The following is a 23,672-nucleotide window of genomic DNA, read 5'->3' on the forward strand; positions in this document are numbered from 1 at the left end:
AGTCCAGTGTCTTAAATCCCCTTCCTGCCATAAGTGGCTATGTTTCCTTCTTCTAATTGCATCCAGCTGTTTGGAATCAGACCTGAATGGTCGTGTAGGTGTTAATTGGTTTGAAGGACTGCTAACAGGAGACGAACAGGAGAAAGGTGAATTAGGACGGTGCATGTGGCCCATAAATAGCACAGTGAGGCCTGGGTGCTGTCATGCCTTGTTTAGAGGTGTTCTGGCTTATGTTCGTCCATTAGGTGGCCCTGGAGAAAAGACATACACATGCACACACACATCATGTGTCACACAGACACACGTGTTTTCGTGTTTTGCCTGATGCATAGATCTTCGTTTAACTTCCATATAAAAGTCAGCGCCCTTAGTCCCCACTGTAAATCATTAATTCTTTACATCAAAAATGCATTTTCACAGTAACCTGAACTTAGCCCTAATAAGCCCTTTCTACCTTGAAAGCCTGGACAGATTTACAGTTAGCTGCTTAACAGATTTTCCAAGGACAGTTGGATGCCTGTGCTCCTCACCCACACACAGCTCACTCTGAGTAAAGGAAAACTTCTTCCTTGTGCCATCGGCACTTCACTCACCCATGGTCTTCATAGTCACCCTCTTCCCTAGGCACACAATTAATTCATAAAGTCTTCTATAAAACATGAGTTAGGGGTGGAAACATGGTCACACAGCTCATGGAAAGCTCACATTTGGCCAGCTCTGCTTCTATCGGCCGTCTCTGAATGTTAGAGAAAGATCTCTAGTGCTTCTCTTGCATACCACGACCTCTTTAGATACAGGGCCAAGGAAATAATGCTGTTTAAATGGCCAGCTTTAGATGACTGTGAGATGACTGTGACATTATGGAGATGTTGTTTGATGTCTGTGAGAAGGCAGTGTTATTGAAAACGTCTGGGCAGTGATTGCCGTTAGATCTTCCAAATAACGCATTATCCTAAAATCTAAGTCTTGGACCTGTACATGGTCTACAGCTGGAGCTGGAATAAAACCTTCTCTGACAAATACTTCAGTGTCAAAACATGACTTAAGCAAAACTAAAGATCAGTTTGTTTTAGTTCCTCTTCAATGACTCCTCCAACAAACCTCCATGTAAAGAAATGGAGTGCTCTTGTCAGGGAGCTCAGTGTTTGAAGTACCAGCATGGAAAACTGAGCATAAGCAAACTTTGGCCTTGTCAGTGTCTGGTTAACAGCTCTCCTTTAATGTTGTCAAAGAGATTTCTCTCCCAGAAGTCATGTTCTCAGTAGTTTTAGCAAAGTATGGACAGGTTTTACATGCATTTAGACTTTGTCAGGAATCTCTTTCCTAACAAGTGTCGCCGGGTGTCAGAGGCTGCTGTTTTCCTGCTGAGAAATCTGCTGATTCTGTTCCTTGAAAGCTGAAGCTTACATGTCTTCTGAAGGGGGAGATTATGCTCTCGGGAGGCTTTTTGTTGCACCTCAAGACACTGCCGCCTTACCCGCCTGCCAAGGCCTTTTTTCTACGCAGATCAGCTGTCCACCTGCTAGAAGAGCTGACATTTTGGCTCCTGCCGCATGCCCCACTTTCCAAAGGAGCCTTTGAGAAAGGCTGAGGGGATTTGCAGCTGAGGGGAAGGGGGGATCTCCAGCTGGTGTTGGCATGGTGGTGGGACAGAGCATGCTAGTGTTGCTCTGTCCAGAAACACTTGCCTCTGTCTTGTGGAGGGATGGAGTGTGAATGAACATCTCTCTCTCTCTCTGTCAGGCTTTTTCTGTGTGCCTTTGTTAAACTCCTTCCCAATCCTCAATTCCCACACGGGGTTTCCACAAGTAAAGATCGGAATCTGACTTGCTCAAGAACATTTTGACTGATTGTTATCAGCTTTTGAGAAACACTCTCATGCCAAATATTAAAAAATATATCTATATGGGTATATTATACCTTTATTCGGTAGTCAACAGCAGAGAAATGACTTAGGGCAGAGAAGAGGAAGAAGGGGAATTACATTTAAAAAGGGCCTTGACACGAATCAGAGATGTTGAGGTTTGTCTTTTTAATCACTGTTGTAGAAATGTTGCTCCAAGCCAGCTTTAACCATCGGAGAGGTGCTATGTCCTGCTAGACTTTCCACTGACTACATGTTTTCTCTGATATATAATGATAACTAACCCTAAACACGAGTTATTACTCTAATGCCAAAAACAAAACAAAATGGCGGCAATGTGTGGCCTGCAGCGAATTGCCATGCAGTGTCTACGGAAAGCCGCTGCTCCAGACTGTAGCTGTTTAATTTTGCGATAGTTCAACTTTTAGCGGCATACTTTGGCCAGAGAATACCCACAGCCAAACAGTAACCTGTTGACCTATTTTACAAAGAAATACCTTCCACCTGAAACACGTGAACATGCCTCAAAGCTGCAGAAAAATGTAGTATCATTGCGGCGAATTGCAGTTCACTGCTGCTTGGTGTGTGTTCTTAACCTCTTCTTAATTCAAGCCCCATTCCAAACCCACCTCCTTATCTTTAATTCAAGAATCTCAATACCCTAACATAGAATGCCCTCACTTAAAATGTCAGGTTTAGAAGTATAGATTGCAATAACGCTGACAAACATTCACTGACACCTCTAATCACTTCCTCATGCCCCTGGCTTGGGTCCTTTACTCCATGTCGAGCCATTGCCATGTCAGTCTAATAGCACCACAAATGGCTGATGAAATGGCAAATGGCAAATAATGTTTCAGCGGAGAGGCTCATTTATAGCTCCATATTCAGAAGTTGAACTTTGCCAGGGCTGGGAGCTAAAAAAAAAAAAAAAAAAGAAAAAGTCAACCCTCTTGAGCTTGGCCAATTGATATGTGATTTGAGCAAAGAGATATTGAGATGATAAGTGAACTGTGATGTGAAGGAGGGCTGTGGTGAAGGTTGAGATTTGAATAAGAAAAGGAAAGTTAGACAGAGATAAATGTGTAAGGCAGATTCAACAAAGCAGACAGTGAGAGAAAGCATAAAAGGAGATAGAGACGCAGATGAAGTTTGGACAGACACGAGTAGAGAATATGCGTGATGATTCTCAGGTTGTGGACCAGAGAGAAGTGCAGAGCCTCTCCTCTCCTCTCCACCCCTGACTGCGGCTGACAGCATGATCCACCAGCTGATTTACATTCATGCCACCTTGTGTGAGCCGGCACAGAGCTCTCTGCCATCTTGTGAAGTGCAGGTCTTTATTTTACCTCTCCATCTAGCTCTCTTTATCTCCCTCTTCATCTCACGGATGAAAATCTCTTTGATGTTTTGTATAACCCTCTGAATTCTGGGCAAGCACGAACAATTGGATGTTTTTTTCTGTATGCAGCGGGTTCTGCCAAAGTTATGTGTTGTGTATCAGAATGAAATTTGCCTCCAGGCGGCTGCTCTCACAACTATTTGATAAGTGTCAAACTCAAGGCCAAGTCTTGGCAGGTAGTGCGCGTGATGACCTTACTGACGGTAGTCGGATGATTTGGTACTGTCTTGTAATTATGGTACCTTTTGATCCGGGCCATTGACTGACAAATACAGTATAACGCCAATAAATTTTAACAGATCTGTGTTGCCAAAATATTAGAAAACAGTAACTGCAAACTGGATGTTGACAGGTATGAACCCAGGTTAAAACAGGCCTCCAGGCACTGACACATACAACTACACAAATATCAGTACTGTACATAGTCACATACTGTAGACACACTCAGGTAGCTACATAGACATCTGCGTGTCTGCAGACAGTTAGCACACTGCTTTAATCTGCAGAGAAAAGAGGAGACAGCAGTAAACTGTTTCTGTGGTCTGCCCTACGGCCTGCACTTGTCATCAACACTGCCAATTAAGTGTTGATTAGGAGGTGGAGCTGCATTGCCGACAGCTAACTACTCACTGCCAAGACCCCAACCTCGCCCCGTTCACGCCTTACCTCACACACCTCCATCAGCTTCCCTGAAAATCTCAGTCACTGGTAACAACTGTATCTCAAGCTCAGCTCCTAAATGTCAGAGAAAGTTTGGTCATATAATAAATATTGTTTGTCTCAAGACAAGGTCCAAAATATGACAATGTAATGAGATCATTCTTCTTTGTTTAATGCACTTTTGAAACATTTTGATCCAGTTTTACTGGATGATAAAACACACACTGTAACTCTGCACTGCAGTGGTTATAATTGACTACAAAAACACAATAAAGTTGACTGGATTGTTTCCAACTTGTTATACAAAATACAATCCACAACACAAAGGAGATTACATACTGTACATTCAGCGACAGTGTGGCTTGGCTCACCTCCACATCATGTACAATGCATGACAAATTACTGAGAGACATGTTTTTCAACAGCACCTTGAAGTTAATCACAACTTCTGATCAACTCATGATGTCACCCATTGGTTTGTGGACTCTTGTGTTTAATTTTTGGAGCCAGAAGTGACCAAATTTGGCAAGTGAAGGGTGGATCTGACTCATAGACTGTGGCAGTGCCTCAAGCCAGGGTGTAAACACGTTTATTTCTGCTGTAAAGTTTGGCATTTTAACACAGGGGGTCAATGGGGATTGGAGCCAGCCTCAAGTGGTCATTAGAGGAACTGCAGTTTTTGGCACTTAAACGTACACTTCATTTTTCCGGCCTTGGAAGTTGCTGCTTGGTTAACCCTTTGATAAAGTCTTAGTTAGCCATTTAAGCTACCTAAAATATTTGGATTTACCTTTTGTACATCAGTTTTTAAAATTATTTGAACCAAATGAAAATGGCCTTAATAAGGAGCGTCACTCCACTAGTATCATGATAGCATCAAGGTTTTTCTTTCCTGATTTATTAACATTCTCAAATTAGTTATATTCAGTGCAAACAAGTGTGATTTTTACAGTTTCCTATACCGGATTTAAAGATTTTGCAATTCAACACTAGGTTTAATCTGAAGATGTCTTCCTCACTCAAGCTCTCTCTCACCTTTCCCAACACCTCAAAACCCCCACATCTACCTCAGCCTCCGCGAATTAGCGTGCGCTCTGTCAGGCTCTGAGCTTCAGATTTGCCCCCTCCGGTCTTCAACCTCCAAACCAGCTCAGCCCAGATCAGTGCTCTGCTCGGCCCAGCACAGCTTCTCAAGGTTGGGCCAAGGAGAAACTGCAGAAAGGCAACTCTTGCCATCTGCTTCATTTGGAACCTGACCCACGTCTGACCATGCAGCCAGGTAGACCTGCATATGACCAGATTCAGACCTAGATGGTGAAAGAGAAAGCAAGTTATTCCTCTCTTTATTAAGCTGTGCTGTTTCCTGGTGTTGTCAGCAGTCTTGTCACTTGTTTTCACAGCTGATGGTCCTGGTAAGTGTGAGAAATATTGAAGCTGACTTTGCCTGGCATAGCTATGTTATTTGTTTTCACTGAGGACTGCTTGGGCACTGATAGATGCTTGAGAAAATGGCCCAACTCCCCCAAAACCTCAACACCAGTAATAATACCCCATATCCTCAACCAATTAGTCTTCCCCCGCATATCTGACAGCCACAGAGTTTTCCTTTCTAACGTAAATATTGTTCCTCCCTCAGTAGGAGCACCAGTCATGGGAACCCTCTGCCCTCAGTGCAACGTCACCCTCCCTCCCCAAGGTCGTCCAGCCAAACTAACCAGTCCCCTCGCCTAACTAAGCGTGAACTACCCCACGAGTCTGTGACATCTTCATCTATCACAGCCTTGATAAGGGGTATCTTTAATTACACCCTCCTCTCCCGTGGATCTGTATCTCTTTTCTCTCTGCCTCTAACAGACTCCCATCCATCCATCCATTCTTAAAGATCCCTCCCAGGGAAGGCTATAGCGTGTCACTGTCCCAATGCTCGGGACTCAGTAAGTCGATCCAACAGGAAATCAATAGCAGGGCCTAATGCTGAATAATTGAGGTTACGGGAGTTCAGCAGCACTCCCCAGACATACACCCCCACATCGTCTTGTAACCTCCCATTATGCAGAGGGTGGGGCGCACTGTGTCCTCATGTCCCTTCCCTCACACTGAGTACAGATACATTTGGATGAGTTACTGACCAATTTAACAGGAGAGTGCTCCTTAACTTCATTGCTCTCAGAGTTTACTAGTTGCTATGGAGTTATTGTTCTTTAGCAAGAGGGCTTATCCGGTGAAGCTAAAAATACAGATCATCACAGACGACTGGCATGCCTTGAAAGATTTTTCTGACATCTCTTGAGACACACTGTGGATATGGGAAAATAACTACACTTTGAGAGACCTCTGACTGGCCCCGTGTGTGTAAAACCTGATTTGCATTTAATGTACCTTGACATCCACTTCCTTTGTTCTATTGCCAGAGCATGCACAAGTGGTAGGATAACAGGAGAGAGCAGAATTGCTTGCAAGATACTTGGAGTGTGACGTGCACTAGAGGGCACAAGCTGCCTTGCTAAGACACCAACCTCCAGCTGGAAGGAACAGAGAGGGTTGAGCTGAGAGGTGGACCTCTAATGAAAAGGGCATTAGGAGACAGAACAGAGTGGAGTGAGGGATGTAGAGAGATGCTTCACATTTGTGATAAAGGGCTAACAAACTCAGACCTATTTACTGTTTGGAATGTTTGATTCGGGGATTGCCTGAAGCTCAAGCAAGTAGTTCTGACATTTACGAGACAGCTGCCCTGTCTGTCCTGCACGGTGCAGTCTTTCTGCAGCAAACACTGATGCATTGAGATTTGATTTTATTGTTAGCTGTCAGTGTTTTGTCTGACAGTGTTTATGTAGCAGCCAATAGCTGTCGGTATTAGTGTTTTTTCGACAAATAGTGTGCTGACCTGCTCGTCTCTGACTGTCTTTGGAGAGAGCCAAACTGAGAAGTAGTCACCTGTGACACACACATACAACTGCAGGAACTCAGCTCTCACCAGCCCTCACTCACTGTATCTGTGGTAGTCTGGTATCCTTTAGACTCCAAGATGCAAGTGTGCTTCCACACCAAGCTGGCTGCAACACACCCAAACACACACACACACACACACACACACACACACACACACACACACATCTTCACAGCCAGAACCTTGGTGCCATACAGGTGCTGAGCCCTGTGAAGTGATGCGCTTGGCTTCAGCCCATGGCAGCCACAGAAACAGCATGGAGACGAAGAAGCAGCAGAAAAACACACTCAATATCTCAGTAGCCTGTGTCCTTGTTATTCACTCTGAAGCTTCAGTGCTGAGTTTTCTTGCTGGTGTTACACTCTTCAGACTCTTCACCCTGCCTCCTGCACGCTGTGATTCCACGGGTTTAAAGCATTCACACATAGCAGAACCCCTCACACCTCAAATGTACTAAATTAGGCCTAAATACATAACACATAGCAACAGCTAAACGGGAGGAAAAGAAGTGTCATTAACGCTAACATCTGTTTGAAGAGTTCTGTGTTACACACACACACACACACACACACACACACACACTTGTGACAGTGTTTTGTCTGTCAGGTCGTCCTTTCTGAGCACACTGCTGTAATTGCTCTCCTCTAGTCTAACACACTGGTTGTACACTTCTCTCACAAAGCAAAGCCTGCGTGTTCCCTTATAGGCACAAAGCCATTTCTTTGTTGTCTTCTTGTGCGTTTCGGTGTGTTAGTGAGAGCGTGTCGCTTCTCACATTGTGTCGTCGTCCCCCCACACACACACACATTCGTAAGGACAACCATCCTCTCTCCCTGCTTCTCTTCCCTCCTCTTCGTTTCCTCTCCCTCCAGGCTAAGGCCACTCAGGCCTGCAGATGGCAGATAATGACAGTGCTGTCCCCACCGGCTAGTTGTGTGTGTGCATGTGTGCATGTGTCTGTGTTGTGGGTGTTGGCACTGCCTCTGCCCAGTTCAGAGCCAACAGTGGGGTGTTTAGCTCCACTTGGCCATCTCCTTGCAGGATAACTGGACGGCTGGGTCAGTGGTTGGCTTACTGACTGGCTGGCCGGCTGGTGGCTGAGCATTTTATTGGCTGACAGAGTTAAACTGGTGGCTGACGTACTAGCTAAGATGTCAGCTGATTGGTCGCCTTACTGGTTGCCTAGCTGACTGACTAGCTGAATGACTCAGTAGCGTGTATGCTGACTTACTCGTTGCTGACTGGCTGATTAGCAGTCCTGCTGAGCACCTGACAGGCTGATGGACAAGCTGACTGGCTTAGTGGCCCAACACTGGCAGCTGCTCAGCTAAAAGACAGGTAGGGATATGGTAACCAGGCTGTGTGCATATGTGTGTGTTTGTGTGTGCTTTAAGGGCCTGAGGTGTTCAAGTACCCTGTTCCTTCAGTTGGTGCCTGCTTGTATTTTACTACCTAGAAGAGAAACAGCTATCAGACTCCACTAGTACATTGTCCAGCTGCCCTGTTGGTACTCTATGAAAAGTACGTGTGAGGCACTTTTTTGCTTTATTTTTGAAAAACAGCAACATAACCGTTCGATAATGGTGATACCAAAGACATCTATTTAATAATTCTTCTTGGTCAATAAAACATTTTCTTTTACTTTATACTTAAGTTTTCTGGGGTTAAAGTGGTGCACTGCCATAAAATTTTGGGGAATTGCTGGAGACAGCTTTAAGTCCCCAGTACTTGTTGAAGTCAAACACTTGATCCTACATTTACCATAATGCAACTTGAGCCCCGTTTCCACCAGCAACTTTCGGCATGTTACCTTTAGAACCATAAGTAACCCTTCAGACATGGTACCTAGACCCTAGGTCTGTTTAGCGTTTCCACTCTAAACAGTACCCTTTAAATGTGGGCGGGGTTATTGTCACTCATTGTGTCATCCAGTACTGACTGTATTTCCTCATCAGCGGTGACACAGATGGAAATCTGAAAGCTGCATGCTGACATTTTCAGAACAAAATAAAACAGGCTGCAGTGAGAGTCTCTCTCCATGGGATATTTAAAGATAGGGGGTTTGTGCATTTAGTCCTTCTGAGGCAAACTCAGGGGCTTAGTGTCGCTATAGGAATAACGCTCTGTGACACTTTTTTTTTCTCCAACTGAGAATTAGGATATATTCACTTCCCATAATCTGGTCGATATTAATACATAATATTAAACGCTTGAAGGTCCGCTCATTACTGAGAGTGTATGTCATCCAAGAGAGACAATAAAAACTGATAAAATAGTCAAAGTTGTCATATTGAAATTTAAGATGTGCTGATGGATTTGTGTCGTCACCTCATACATTGAGTAACATTACAAGTTAATATTCCACCTTAAAAGTTGCCGACAGTCGGCCCCTTGAATACATTCATGTGATGGAAAAGATACGAACACTAGTCAATGACGAGAAAAATTTTTTTGATCCTGCTTAAATTGTGCCATTAATTACCCATATTATGTGTGTTAATAGTCAAAGAAGTCACAGTTTGTCATTGGTTTGTTGTATTTAGTTTTGGGTGAATCTGCTCAGTTAACTACATTTCTTGTTTTGCTCAATGTAAGCCTTCTACAACAGCTAGCTAGGTAACTTATTACTAAGTTACTATTACTTAAGCTATATTCCACACACCAATGACGTTATTTTACCTGATGTGTTTCATCCAGGGATTCCCGGTCTTTTTATAGCCGGGAAGTGAAAGACTGAACACAAAGGCATCGCAGCTTCAGCGAGAAAGTTATGTCACTTATGCAACTTGTGTAGTCATTTAAATTGTATATTTTCACAGTCTTATACGTCAACACTTTGCCAACAAATTGCAACTTTCTTGACTTGCAAAATTATGTTTTAAACAATACATGTGTAATTCATGGCAAACAGGCAATTCAAACTGGTTCAAAATATTATTTGCCTCTCGCCAAATACTGTACATATTTTTTCCGAAACAAGGTTCCATCATGGTCGAATAGAAGAAGAGGGGCGTTAACCGGATATTCTCAGTCATTGACCGTTTTTTTTGCAACAATGACTGGAAAATCTGAAGGCCGTTGGTCATTTTGACTGGTTGCAATTACCACCCCTGCCCACTAGTGTTTTCACACTGCAGAGTAAAAGTCATTCATCTGCTTCATGTAGCGTTGTTGACATAAGCCCCTGGACACACTGGACGCAGAACCGAAGCGCAGCGCCCAGCAGCGGAGGCAGTTTTCAGTCAGCGCCCATGTTAACCTATCTGATTGTCCACACAGGCCGCTGAGCAGAGCGGAGCGCCCGCGGACGCAGCACTTCAGTTCGGCGTCTGGTCTATTTTTCACGGGAGCCGCGAGCGCTTCTATCAAGCTGGATAGAGCAGATCGTAGCAAACAGGAAGTCGGACACAGAAAAGACGAGAGAATCCAGCCAGTTTTCAAAATAAAATAACAACAGCACGCACTATGGAACGTGAGGAGAAAATACCGTGTTTATAATTTAAAAAAAAACAAAAAAACAACAGTGCATAACCGAACGTATTTTTCAATATCCTAATCACTTCATTACAATTTTAATTTTGTGTCACCGAGCCTACAGGCATAACTACATAACGCCCTGGACACACCGGACACGTTAGTGCCGTCCAGTGTGTCCAGAATGGCATGGGTGTGTGGATGTCTGTTCATCTTTTTGTTCATGTCCTTATTAATGCACACTTTATAACTTGCATGTTGGATTTATTAAAAACGAACGAATGAAAACTAAATGTCTTTGAATATCTTTATTATCATTTAAAAACGAAAATTAAAATGACCAGTAAAAATAGATTATGACCGGATTTTTATGACACTGTCGGTCAAAATGACCGGTGACAAAAAAGTCTAGCGCAACATCTGCTCCAAACCTAAACTTTTTTAATGCAGGTTTTTATGTTTTAAATTTACTGTTTTCAAGCCCAAGCTGAGATGACTGTGATGACATTGTCTCATTGCTCATTTTTAGCAACATGTAAGACATAATACAACTCTTTTCACAACTTGCGTAGTACTTTGATGATGAGTAAGCTATTCTTAATGTGTAAAATCCCATTGACCCAGGAGCAAGCTGATCTATCTCCCCGTATTATCTAATTTAAACAGTAACTTTTGTTGTCTCAGTAAAAAAAAACACCAGATTGCTTATTTCAAGTTCACGTTTTAAACCACCCACTGTCTAAATTTCTGTTCCAAGATAATCAATATCCACCAAGAGAACTAATTGCTACTTCTCTAAATGTGTGATTAAATTTCCATGTGTTAGATTCTTCCTACTTGGTGTTAATGAATGTAAAAAACAGTACTGTCTTGTTTGTTTCTACCAGAGTGTCTTCTTAAGTTCAATCTTTAAATCGTTGAATGTACAGCATGAAATTCTCAATATATTCCAAGTGAGGTCAGGTGTTGCTTTCAGTCATCAAGCACATTGAAGTATTTGTTTTGAAGTCTGTTTTACAAGTTGAAAGTGCTGCTCTTTGCATGTTAAGTAGTCTGTGCACACACACAGTCTCTGTTGTTGGTCCATGGCCCCGGGCCATCATGCACCTCACCCGGGGCCATCATGGGTGACAGGGCAAAGGCCACCCAGGAGGGAGACCAATACCCTCATTTGGCAACAGTATATGCACCTCACAGCCAGAGTCGATCTTAATCCCTTGTGTCATATCGGCTTTGTGTTTTGATCTACTGTGGCTATGGATTAAGAGTTCTGACATGAGAGTGCAGAGTGTTGTTTGAAAGACACAGCTGACTCCTCCTTGTTGATCCAGCAAAGTGAAATGAAAGTAAAAATCCACACTTTAAAACAACTACAAGGCTGCTGCTTTCAGGTGTGTCTGTTCAGATATCTCCTGTGCAGCTCCAATTCACAGCTCTCCAACATCTCAGCGTTAGATGTGAGCTCTAGGTGTCTTCCTCTGAGAATCAAAGAGAGAGGGCTTTTCTCTAGATCCCCTCACCAACACCCTGAGACAGATTAAACTTAAGTAATTAGGGCCAGCATGTATAAGACGACAATCTTAGAGCTTAAATTCTTGTGGTTAATGATCGGCCCTGGCCTTGTTAAAACTATGAAATAACTGATTTCCATCTGCCTCGACTACAGAGGATGTATGGCCTTGTCAAGGATACGGCCCTCCCTCTCTGTCTGCTCCACTCCACTTTCTGCTCCTCATTCCCTCCATCTCTTTCCACCAGGGAGGCCTGAAATGTTTGAAGCTTTCCCTTTTTTTTTCTTTTGGCCCTCTCTCTCTCTGTGCCGAGGTCCCTGGATGTGGAGTTTTTAATTACTCTCTCCTGGCTTTGTGCATAACCAATGAAAGATTGAAGGGCATTTCCCTCTGAAAGGCACTGTTAGAATATGGGTTTTTCTAATGCCATCGCTTTGGGAGAGGAATACTAATACACAAACTGTGACTTTTTGTGCGCATCTGCAGTTCGAGTGTGTATGGGTGGGTGGGTGCACTCACGTACTCATATCTGTGTGTGTGTATTTGCGAGTGCGGCCCCTAGACAGACTGTCTGGCTGTTGTTTTGCATGTGAATCAGGGCAGGGGAGGAATGGCATTATTAGATTGGCTGTGCGGCGCAGTGGGGGCGGGCTGGATGAAGACTGGGGGAGCAGGTAGGTTCATTGCATTGATTAGATTTCTTTAAGACCAGTTTGAGGGTGCAACACCTCAAGGTGCCCCCAGCAACTGTGTTTAGACAGCAAAATGAATACAGGGTGGCATGAAAATCAATGGCGGATACTGTAAACAAATGATTAGACGACACAGACTATTTAAGATACAGCCTGTGCTTCCTGTGCATTCAACCTAAAAGTATAACGTCCTTCAAAGCAATACAAAAGTAAAGCAACTGAGGAATACTGTAACACTAAAGTTGTGGCTCAAAGTGAATTAAAAGTAGAAAAACTGAACTGAAACAAATACACTTCTGTACACCTCGAACGGAATAGGATAATTATTATGATTACATCTGAAAATGTAGACGTGTTGATGGAACAAGATTATTTCAGCATTATTTCATGTGTCTGCACAGTGTTAATTACTGTCAGGTGATTGATGGTAATTCGAGGTCATAAGATGCTCATCATGTTTCTTGCTTTCTTATGGACACCCACCCTAATTGCTTTCATGAATATGTCATCATTTTCCCCTCCCTCGCTCCCTCCTCTCTCCCTCTCCCTTCACTCTTAAGTTGCAGACCGCGAAGGTCTTCTGTGTGCCTTAAAAAAAGTCTTATTTATTTCCCAGGGCTGAATAGGGTTGAGTTGTACATATGACCACGGGTTATAAGGTATTAATATACACGGCAGAACACAACGGGGGTGTAGTAGGAATTTTCCCTTCTGTCAGCACTGCGTAGGTAGCGCTCACAGGGTGCCCTAATATGTGTGAATTCATTTCCCCCAACACAGGAGGAAAACTTCAAAGGCAAGGACGAGAACTTGGCCGTGTGGATTTGAAAGGGATGAGTCTCTAATCTGGTTAAACTTTGCTTGCTCTGTATATTTTCTCACTGCCTCTCTGCCCATTCTTTCTCTAACGCCCCTCCTGCCTTGTTTTTTCCTCTTCATGCAGCGGAGAATCTACCTCGTGAGCTGCTTTGCTTTAAAAAGTGAAAGAAATGATGACTTAATGTTTTAGCGAGAACAGCAGCGTAAACCAATCTAAGGACTTGCGTTTGCTTGTTTGGGGATTATATTTCTTTAAGCCTGTCATCTTCCTGCTCTCCAGCGTATAAACTCCCCCTCCCTCCCCTCTCCTTCCCACTGCTGCCCTCGCACACCATCGCTGTTGTAAATGGGAGGATATATTCCATGTGTCGCAGCATCTTTACTCATTACATTTGCTTTGCGGTGTGTGTCATCATTTCAGGTCTTGCCTTAGCAAGCCTTCAGGGCGCTCTTCCCTTGCATCAACCCCATGTGACAGCACCTGAAATATGCATATGTTTCTGAGGCGCAGCGGGGTGCCACATGAGGGTTATTTTGAATGCTAGTGATGGCAGGCCAGAGTGCTCGAGACCTATTCTCTGAATATTTGATGGTCTTAATGAGCAGGAAAAATACAGGACTAAGCACTTTGTTGGTTTGCTCGACTCTGGGCGTGTGAGAAATAATGGACGGGAGGAAAGGATGAAATATTGAAAACTCTGTGATAACTCTGCGGTAAGAGGAGGTTGGTTGCTCCATTGTGATCTCGTCATGAAAAAGTTACAAGTAAAGGTCACGTTCTCCTCGAGGGAAATGAAAAGACCCTGTACCATCACTACGGTGAAGAGTGTGTCATATCAGGGCTGAGCTGCGTTCATGTATCTGCGTACGGGTAGAAAAATGGGGGGATTAGGTCACACGACTTAGACTCAAGTCACAACATTGATGAGTTTAGACTCAACTTGACGACAGCAAGGAAGACTCTGAACTTGACTTCAACTATAACACCAATGACTCGTGACTTCACTTTGACTTGAGCCTGTTGACTTGAAAATACTTCATACCTTCCCCCAGAGATTGACAAGTATGTTAAGGCTGCTGGCATTGCTCGCTTCTCACCCTGATTTAAGTTTACTTAGTCCATGTTTCTGTGGATACATCGATGCCAGCTGATGTTGATAAATACCAAGTCTGATATTCCTGCAGTGACTGAATTTAAAAAGTTTACTTTTGGGGGGCTTTTTGCCTTAAATGACAGAACAGTTTCAAGTGTGAAAGGGAGAGAGGGAATGACATGCAGCAAAGAGGCTTTGGGCCGGAATCGAGCCCGCGGCGACTGCGGCAAAGACGTTACATGGGGCGCCCACTCTAGCCACTGAGGTACTGGACGTCCTTTAACAAACGTCATGAGTTTTGTAAATCCAATATATTGCTTATGTTGTTAAAATGGCATGACATGTAGTGAAGAGTGCGTTATGAGTTGTCAAGGACTCAAAACTCAAAGTTTAGGACTTGGGGCATGTCAGTCTTGGCTTAGGACCTGACTCTAGACTTGCCTGTCTTTAATGGGACTTGACTCAGGACTTGAGACTTGCAAAAAATGTCTTGGCCAATAGACGATCAGAAATCTGACGTTGATGGATGCTGAAAGGACCCATGACTGATAGATGGTGAGTGTGGAGGGGGACGAATGGATGGATGGACAGATGGGTGGTGTGTGGATGAGGGATAGTGGCTCACAGCTATTACTCAACAAGTTGAGAGTTTTTCTTGGAGTTTCTGGTGAAGTGGCTTTCACAGTTTTTATAGCTACTGTACCTGTAATAACTTTGCGCCCCTGGTGCCCTTGCAATAAAATGATGATAAATGATCGGGAGGAGAGGTGAAACCTGCTCTGTTTGTGTGTGTGTGACGGTATGTGTGTGTTTGCATTCTCTAGCAGAGGCAGTATATAAGTGAATGTTACTTCAGGCAGTTTATAACTTAACACAACTTATTCATGACACCAATTAATACACTGACCAAAATGTCATTCCTTTCTTCGTTCATCTCAAAGCAAATATAAGAGACTTTAGCACCAAGCTTTGTGTACATGCACAAATAGAAGTCAGGGGAAGTAGACTCAGCTTAATAAAATCAGCTTATCCGCCTATTCTTTATGTTATAATCACTGCTTGTTAGTAACACGCTGAATTTTTAATTTGAAGGGAAAAGAAAATCAGTGTGAGAGACAAATGAATACATATGAGCCTTGCCTCCGAGGGGTGACTTTTTGTGCAGCAATAAATATTCACAGCGGGACGTAGCCTGGCGCGTCTTTGGATGTGCTTTTTAATTGGAGGTGTGGATTGAGCGGACAGGTTTCCCGCGGGTTGACTCATGTCAGCCGTCCCTTCCACTCGGCTGTGAAAAAGCTGTCGTGGCAGATATGGATTAGCGTCAGAGCATTGCAGGGCAGGTATTACATGTCTCTGGTGGCACTGCCAGCGCTGCCCCATGACTACTAATAACCTCTGTTGTCTCGCGTCTTTGGAACGCGGCACGGTCGTACACTCGGGATGCCTGTTTTGTACCTGTGCCAGTTCTAATGCCTGGGCTTCCTGGCAGATCAGAGGTTCTGGAGGTGGAGGGGGGGAACGGAGAGGAGAGAAAGAGATGGAGAGAGGTTGTCAAAACAGCTCCTCATCCCCTCCTCAGCTGCTTCCTCTCCATCTCTTCTTCTACTCCACCCTCACTGCCAAAAGCCGGGAGGAGATCAAAGGAGGCCAACATGAAAGGCATGCCTGAGATTCTGTTTTTCGGTGCCCTGTCTCTCTGCTCTCTCCGTTACAGATATGGAAATGCTGAATCCCAAATACAGCCTTTACCTAGGCTGCAGAGAATGCCCGGCCTCCTCTGCCTCTCTCCCTCTTTTCCTTCCGCTTCTTCTCCTCTCCTCCGCCTCGTCTCACCCCTTCATCATCATCTCTCTCCATCCTCTGCTCTTGCCTCTCTCCAGCAGCCCTCAGGCTTCCAGGTAGATAGCGGTTGATTGGCAGCTGCTGTGACAGTCAGTGGAACCGGCTGAGAGTGGATGAGTGTCAGCCTTGCTCCAGGGGCTTAAGGCAGCAGCAGTGTTGTAGCTCCCTGCTGCAGAGAGAGAGAGTGAGAGGGAGAGAGGCCCATGAAATAAGACTCAGTCAGTTCTTCTCTTTACCTCACTTCTCTCAACTGAAGCAGGTAGGAGCTAAATAGGTTTTTCAAATCGCTCCAGAGTTTATCCTGAGACTGGAAACTGGAACATTTCTTCAACTCACATCCTGTCATGTGCTTTTCTTCTCCCCCTCCTCTTCTCCTACCTTTGGTTTTGATATAACTGTGTGTTTTATTGTAGGTTGTAGCATCTTGTTATTCAGGGGGCTCTTTAAAATTCTCCTACACTCCCCTCTTCTCCCTCCGCTCTGACTCCTCAGCCTCAGCTGTTACGCCACTTGACAATTAGCCACGGCGTTCCCGTTTTTGCATCGCTTAAAAAACTTTTCCCCCTTTTTGAAAAACTTCTGAATACAACTCGACGCCTGCTGCACAGCAGCCACGAGGGGAAAGCGAGAGAATAAAAAAAAAAATTAAACATGAAATCCTCTCAGTTCTAAAGTGACTGTGACCAATTCCCAGGAGGAGGGAGAGCGTTTGTGTAATGGTTTTCGCTTGCGTTGCAGCTTGAGCTCTGTCCCGTCAACAGCAACAATTGCATCAGTTTTCCCTCTGGCCAAGAGTGCCCCCTTCTCCACGGCACACACACACACACACACACACACACACACACACACACACACACACACAGAGGGTAGGATGAGCTCGGAGAGAGGCAAGGCCTGAAGGAAGTGTTGTAGGGCCCTTCTCAAATTCTGGCAGCTCCAAAGATAATCTGCAGATGTGCATTGATCATAAGTATGTAAGGACGTTTTTGTTCTTTCCAACTCCGTCTTCTGTTTGAGTTTATACGGTTTGGTCACAGCACAAAAAAATGGCCACAAGCAAAGCAGGCAACTCTGAAAATAATCAATCAGAGTGTCATAACTGGACTTAGTAGATAAGCATAACCTTGATAGCAATGCAAAAACTAAGAAACTTTTTAAACTTAGTTGATGTATTATACTCATGGTTGACTGGTACTAATGTGATATGCATCAGTGCTAAAGACTTAATATAAAATGATTAAATTATGGCACCTATAGCTGCGCCTGCTGCTCGTATTTCTCTGATATAAGTTCAAAATAGCTTCCAAAGCTGTTTTAAATTAAACTGTGCTAAACTATTTTGCTGAAAACTTTCATTGGGCATTAATTGAACTTGAATGTGCCGTGTAAACTTTAAATGAACAGATCAAGAACAGATAAAGTAAAGCATCAAAATGGCAAAACAAAAATTGCATGTATTGCCTGGAAAGGAGAAATCAGCCTGCTGAACAGTGGGAACTTTTTATGTCTCTCTGGGTTTAAGGGACGAACGAGCACTTCAAGAGCCCATTAATACTGAATGCAGGATAAATGCAGACCCATTTGATTATGAAATGGAGGGTGTGTGGATGAGTTTAGCCGTACATGTCAGATACCCACAGAGTGCTCTGGAGTGTCTGGTGAAAGGATGCAAGGCATAGCAAAGTGGACCTAATTAGAGGGATTTGGAATGTATTTAAAAATGAATCACGCTTCGCCACGACACCAACAACAGTATTCACCACTTCTCTAAATGGGCAGCTGGCAGGCAGAGGGCTTGTCAGGTTGCTAAATACTCCCAGCAACATATGAATGGGAGGCCTGATTACTTTGTCACTAATGATTCATTGGCTCGCACTCGGGCAGTGTAAATACCTCTGGGGACAACCCTTCACTCTAGTCTGCGTTCGGTGCCACCTCGGCATCTTCACATAGCTGTTCCTTTCATCGTTATCGCAAACATTTTCAGCCAAAACATCATTCCATCCCACACACATAAAATAAATATTCTCCACTTTCTGAAATAAGTTTTTACATCTTGTAAATAAACCAGATATCAAAGTATATGATATAGAAAAAAGGCAGATTAACCAGCGTAAGATCAAAGCACGCCTTGTGCTTCAACACGTGAATTTACACATTTGCCAATAAGCAAAACTTGAGCAAATTACCTCCTTAAACTGCCTGACTTCTAATATTAAGGCCTTCTTATTTTCTAGCACCGGATCTCTTTGCTCGTTGATTGCCTCTCTGGTGCACTGAGCAAATTTGCGACAAAACCCTCACAACCTGAGGAATGTAATTTCAAGATCGGAATGGAACGTGATTAGAGTGAAATGGGTGAAGCCTTTGGTGATAAACTACGTCTCAGAGACGGCATCACGATGCGAGGAAACATCTTAAGGAAAAAAATGCAGTCTGCTTTAATTGTGCAAAGCCAGCGTGAGAGATGTCGCCATGAATTACGGCAACAGTAAACCACATGGGCATACTCCCAGAAAGGCATAAATTCAGACGCAGATACACAAACACATACACACTTAAGCATCATCCTCTGCATATGAATTAAATCAAAAAGAAGAGCAGGGGCTTCTAAACTTGTTTATATGCAGATTTCCCTGCGTAGGGGTGATGAAAAACAGCAAATACATGGAAAAACACTTGTGCTATTTTTACCTTCAGACAAATGCGATGCAGAATACACGAAAGCTGTTTGCTCCCAATGGCAACTAATGCTTTCTTTGTTGGTTGCTCTCTCCACATCTATGGCCTTCCATTACATAGATTTGCAGGTAGCACAAAGACATAAAAGGAACTCATCTCAAGTCTGTAATATACATACTGTTGTTCTGTATAGGATGCTTTGCATCAGGCTGCTGCCGTATGATTGCTCTGTCTGGATGGAATAAGAGGTTAATCTTCTTTTGAGAGGTTTAGTAACAGGTTGTGCTGGCAATGCAAACCACTTGGCACTCTACCACCACAGGTTTTATTCTTTCATTGCTCTCTCTCCCCCTCTCTCTGTATGTCTCAGTCCAGGAGCATACATATAAGCTTTGACTCGTATGTCGTCAATCAGCATCGGCCAATCTAATTTTCTCATCCCGGTGAAAGAGGAAACAGAGTCTAGTGTTTCTCTCACACCATAATCCGAGCTGCTGTCTCTCTCTTGCTCTCTTGTTAAGTGGGCGTGCTGGCTGTAGTGATGAGCTGCATGTGTTAGACTCTGATAATTACGGGATGCTGTGGGGAGTTCTCCCTATCTGGCCTGGGAAAAGTGGCAACGTATCACCTTTGTGGGAATGGAGCAGCTGCTCGCTGCGGGAGCCAAACCTGGCAACCCCGAACACCCAGCGCTACATGACTGCAGATGTTGCAAGATTAGACCACAGAGAGAGAGTGCTATGAGACTTGTAACATGATTGAGTGATTTGGGGTGAATGTGAAATCAAAAGACATACACACAGTACCTGAGCACCCACCGATTCATGTATGAACACAAAAATGTTAGACATACAACCCTATTTTTGTTGCATATATAGCTACTGGTTACATTTCTGTCTCCTCAAAACACACACTAATTCACTAACAAGTGTTTTACTTCTCCTTCCAGCTGGTAGCAGTATATGAAGAGCAGGATCCTCACAATGGAGGTGATGGTACCAGTGCCAGCTCCACTGGTACACAGAGTCCCGAACCCTTCACCAGTGACATGAGTTCAGCGTCGGCCTTTCAGCCCTACCAAGCCACCAGTGAGATCGAGGTCACCCCGTCCGCTCTGCGATCCAGTGAGTCCAACGAAAATATTAACATGGCATTACATCCCCTCTGATCCCTATTGACAGATATTGGACAAGATTTTGGTATCAGAAGCGTTCTGGTTTCTGTTTGTAGTCTAAGCTGTATTGATAAGTCATGTTAAAGCGCGGTTTGCTTGCATGAAGGTCGACTGTCCTTGTGGAGGGCAGAAGAGGCAGAACCCATTGGCTGAAATGCAGTTTTGGTACCTATCAGCTATTGTCTGATGACGATCTAGCTTATTGTTAGCTTTGTTCACTGGTCACTTGTGAAACAATCCTGCTGTAGACACCGTCTCACAACTGCAACTCTATTCTCACGTCTCAAGTTGCTAATTGGACTGTAAGCAATTACCAGTGCTTGAAGAGAGAGTCTTGGCCTGGATATGTGTTATCAGGACATTTGCTGGCTACGCTGTAACCCCAGGGATACTGGCCATCGTCCTCAAAGGCTTGAACGTTGTCAGACAGATTGCTGATGGGTTTCAAGGTTGCATCAGCAGTAATAGTTAATTACTGTGACATTAAATAAAGCTGTAATCATTGTTTTATTAATAAATTTTAATGGTACACAGCAAAACATGATCAGTTAGCCTTTCATATATATCTCTAAAATGACAAGTTATTGTGTTTGGGCGACTGTGACTCAGAGGTAGATCCCTGGCTATAAAGAAGCGCTTTGAGTGGTCAGGTGACTGGAAGGGTGCCATACAAGTGCAGGACCATTCATTAGGATATCAGGGAGCTTGAAGTAAATTTTCTGCATCCTAGCAGAAGTTTTAAAAGTTCAGTATAACATGGAAAAAGCTAAAAGTCCTGTGCTGTGCCTTCTTAAGCAGGAAATCTATGCCACCAGGAGAAACTTAAAATGCAAAGCTTAAATGTCAGAGACATGAAAGCTGAAATCTAAAAGCTAAAATTTACCACGGAAAGCCAAGAATAACAAAAAGAAATGAAAGCAAACCGCCTTCTGGGCTGATGAGCTATTTTTTCATGTTAATAGTATGACCACTAGAGAAGGTGAATCACAGCTAAGCTTAGATAAAGGTGTGTTTTTGTTCTGAGTCTCCCAGGCAAGATAAAAGAAGAGGGATTACAGATTAGCACTAAATGTGTATGAGACTTGGGACTTCTGTGTATGAGTGTTGGTTTGCTTGTAGCTGGACAGGAGGACTCACACAATACCAAAATGCACAAAGTAAACTTTTACACTACAACAAGCATTTTACTTGACATGCTTCAGGTGTATGTTGTGGAGTCGAGTGTCTGTCAAGACTGCGCAGTGTGTCCAGGGAATGGCAGCGCACTCGCTCAGACAGACAGGTAGAAACCGAGACAACGGAAGGAATTGAGACACAGTTGGGTACTCAGTCATGCATGAGCAAGAGCACACATGCCAGAGCAAGGTGGACATGCACACACTCACACACGGCACACACAACCAGAAAATGGCACACAAGTCGGTGACTCAGATGTTGCTCATGTCCACACATTCACGTCCCATGAAGTGGAACCAGTGAGCTGATGCAGAGCTGTCTTAAACTTCAAAGGACATCTAAGACTTTCAAACCAGAACTCACATATGGGCATGGACACACACACACACACACACACATGCACACACACATGCACACACACATGCACATGAATGAACAGTAGACTTTACTCCCCGGCCCTGACATAAGCCTCTCTCAACCTGCCTGTTAGACTGTGGAGATTTATGGAAATTGTTCCAGAGAATGGAGCAATGGCAATCTGAAAGTAAACGAGTTGCACAGTGTGAGAGGCAGGTCTGTTTGAAGCTATCTGACCTGCTGTCAACTGGCTTCAAACAAACCTACATTTGAAGCATTGACTTGGTTTCTGAGAGATATGTTGGTGTCTTTCATCGCTCACACAGACAAAGATTCTGCAATACTGAGTAGCTTCTAAAACTGTTCATGTATGATGGAGGGATGACTGAAAACACCACCATTCTTTTCAAAGAAATTACATTTAAGGCTGTGTTGGAAGCCTCTGCCCTGTTGAAGTGTCCTGAATTCCTGGCTCAATCTTAACTGAGCCGCACACCCTATCCTCTCTACCTCCAGATGCATGTTTATATGTGTTTCTTTAAATTAAGGGCTACCCCAAACCAGTTTGTGTGCAGTGGAAATGGACAGTGGACAGTAAAATTCTAAAAGAGCAGGTCTATACCAATGGATGTGGCTCAAGAGGTGGTCGCAGTATCCTTGTGAAGATACTTAACCCCAAATTGCTTCTGTGTGTAAATGTGTGTGAATACTTGATGGAGAAGCAGGTGAGACCTTGTATAGCAGCCTCGTCCACCAGTGTATGAACGTGTGCATGAATGGTGAATGTGACAAGTAGTGTAAAAAGTGGCTTGAGTGGTCGATGACTATGATATAGCCCCAGAAGGTTTATCTGAGGAGATGCAGATCCAGATATTGTAGGAAAATCATGCACGCTTGGCCTTACGCCAAGAACATGAACCCCAGACTATGAACTATAGCTAGTCAGTTTGTCGGTTGGTCAATTTATTCAGTTTGTCTCACAGCCATTTGCATGCATCACTCAGCGAGGGAAGAACATACCATGATATAGCCCCAGAAGGTTTTTTTGAGACCGATAGCAGATCCTTATTAACCATTCATTAACCATCAACCGACATCCTTGCCCCCATCTCTCTCTTTCTCTATGTATCATGACACTACTGCTGCCGGAGTGTGAGCTGTCTGCCGGGCCGTAGAGAGTCCATCTGTCTAGACACAGTGACAGGGGCTATCTGTTCTGTATCGTACGGCCAACATTACTTGGGTTTAAGTAATAGCAGAGTAAGGCTGTTTCAGTGTCCGAAAGACTATGTCGGGACCGTTTAACAGCTTGGTGTCCGATATCAGCGGCTGCTGCTGCTGTGTTAGCTTGTTCTAATTGGGCAGACATTGAACTGACTGTTCTGTGTGATGGCAGCAACAGAAAGTTTGCTGATCGTTCCTGCTAGTGAAGTGGATAAATATCGAATGAGGGTGCTAGTGTTTCTCATGTAGGTATCCACCTCTGCCTTGGGGTCATTAGTTTTTTGAAGGGTACTGCATTCGTCTCCAGAAGCAACATCATGGCATTGCCTTGCCGGCATCCAAGAACTCCAGTCTGGGCAACAACAGACTCAGCTGTCTCATCATTTCCCGCCACAGTGCCAGTATATTTGATTTAATATGTACTTTAAACTGTCTAACTAAAAGTATAAATCAGGTAAAATTCTCCTTGTCGGTTTCATGTTAAACAGATAATTACTAACATACCTAATGGTGTTCATGATGGAGTGTAGTAAGTGCTCTTGGTGATACTGCTGTTGCCCTCCACAGCTTTGAATGTGACTTCACACCAAGGTAGAGTTCATACTGAAGAGCTGGTGAGTGGGGATCTTTCCAGGGAATTGCTCCAATCTAGTGATCATATCTCCTCAGATAAAAGGTATGAATCTAGGTACTCGATTAAATAATTTAATAATTTAGTAATCAATCAAATGTTAAAGAACTGTTTGAT

The 23,672-nt window shown here is 43.8% G+C and overlaps 1 protein-coding gene across 7 annotated transcripts in view; it reads left to right on the forward strand.

Moving 5' to 3' along the window:
- The window catches only part of LOC125881571 (partitioning defective 3 homolog), a 420,073-nt gene that overhangs the window by 110,655 nt on the left and 285,746 nt on the right, over positions 1–23,672 (forward strand). For all 7 annotated transcript variants that reach the window (XM_049564735.1, XM_049564734.1, XM_049564733.1 and 4 more), the window contains exon 3: positions 19,943–20,117. In XM_049564735.1, the coding sequence (XP_049420692.1) occupies positions 19,943–20,117 (175 nt within the window). The remainder of the gene's footprint in view (positions 1–19,942; positions 20,118–23,672) is intronic.

The sequence above is a fragment of the Epinephelus fuscoguttatus genome, linkage group LG21 (genome assembly GCF_011397635.1).
Source record: "Epinephelus fuscoguttatus linkage group LG21, E.fuscoguttatus.final_Chr_v1".
Lineage (NCBI taxonomy): Eukaryota > Metazoa > Chordata > Actinopteri > Perciformes > Serranidae > Epinephelus > Epinephelus fuscoguttatus.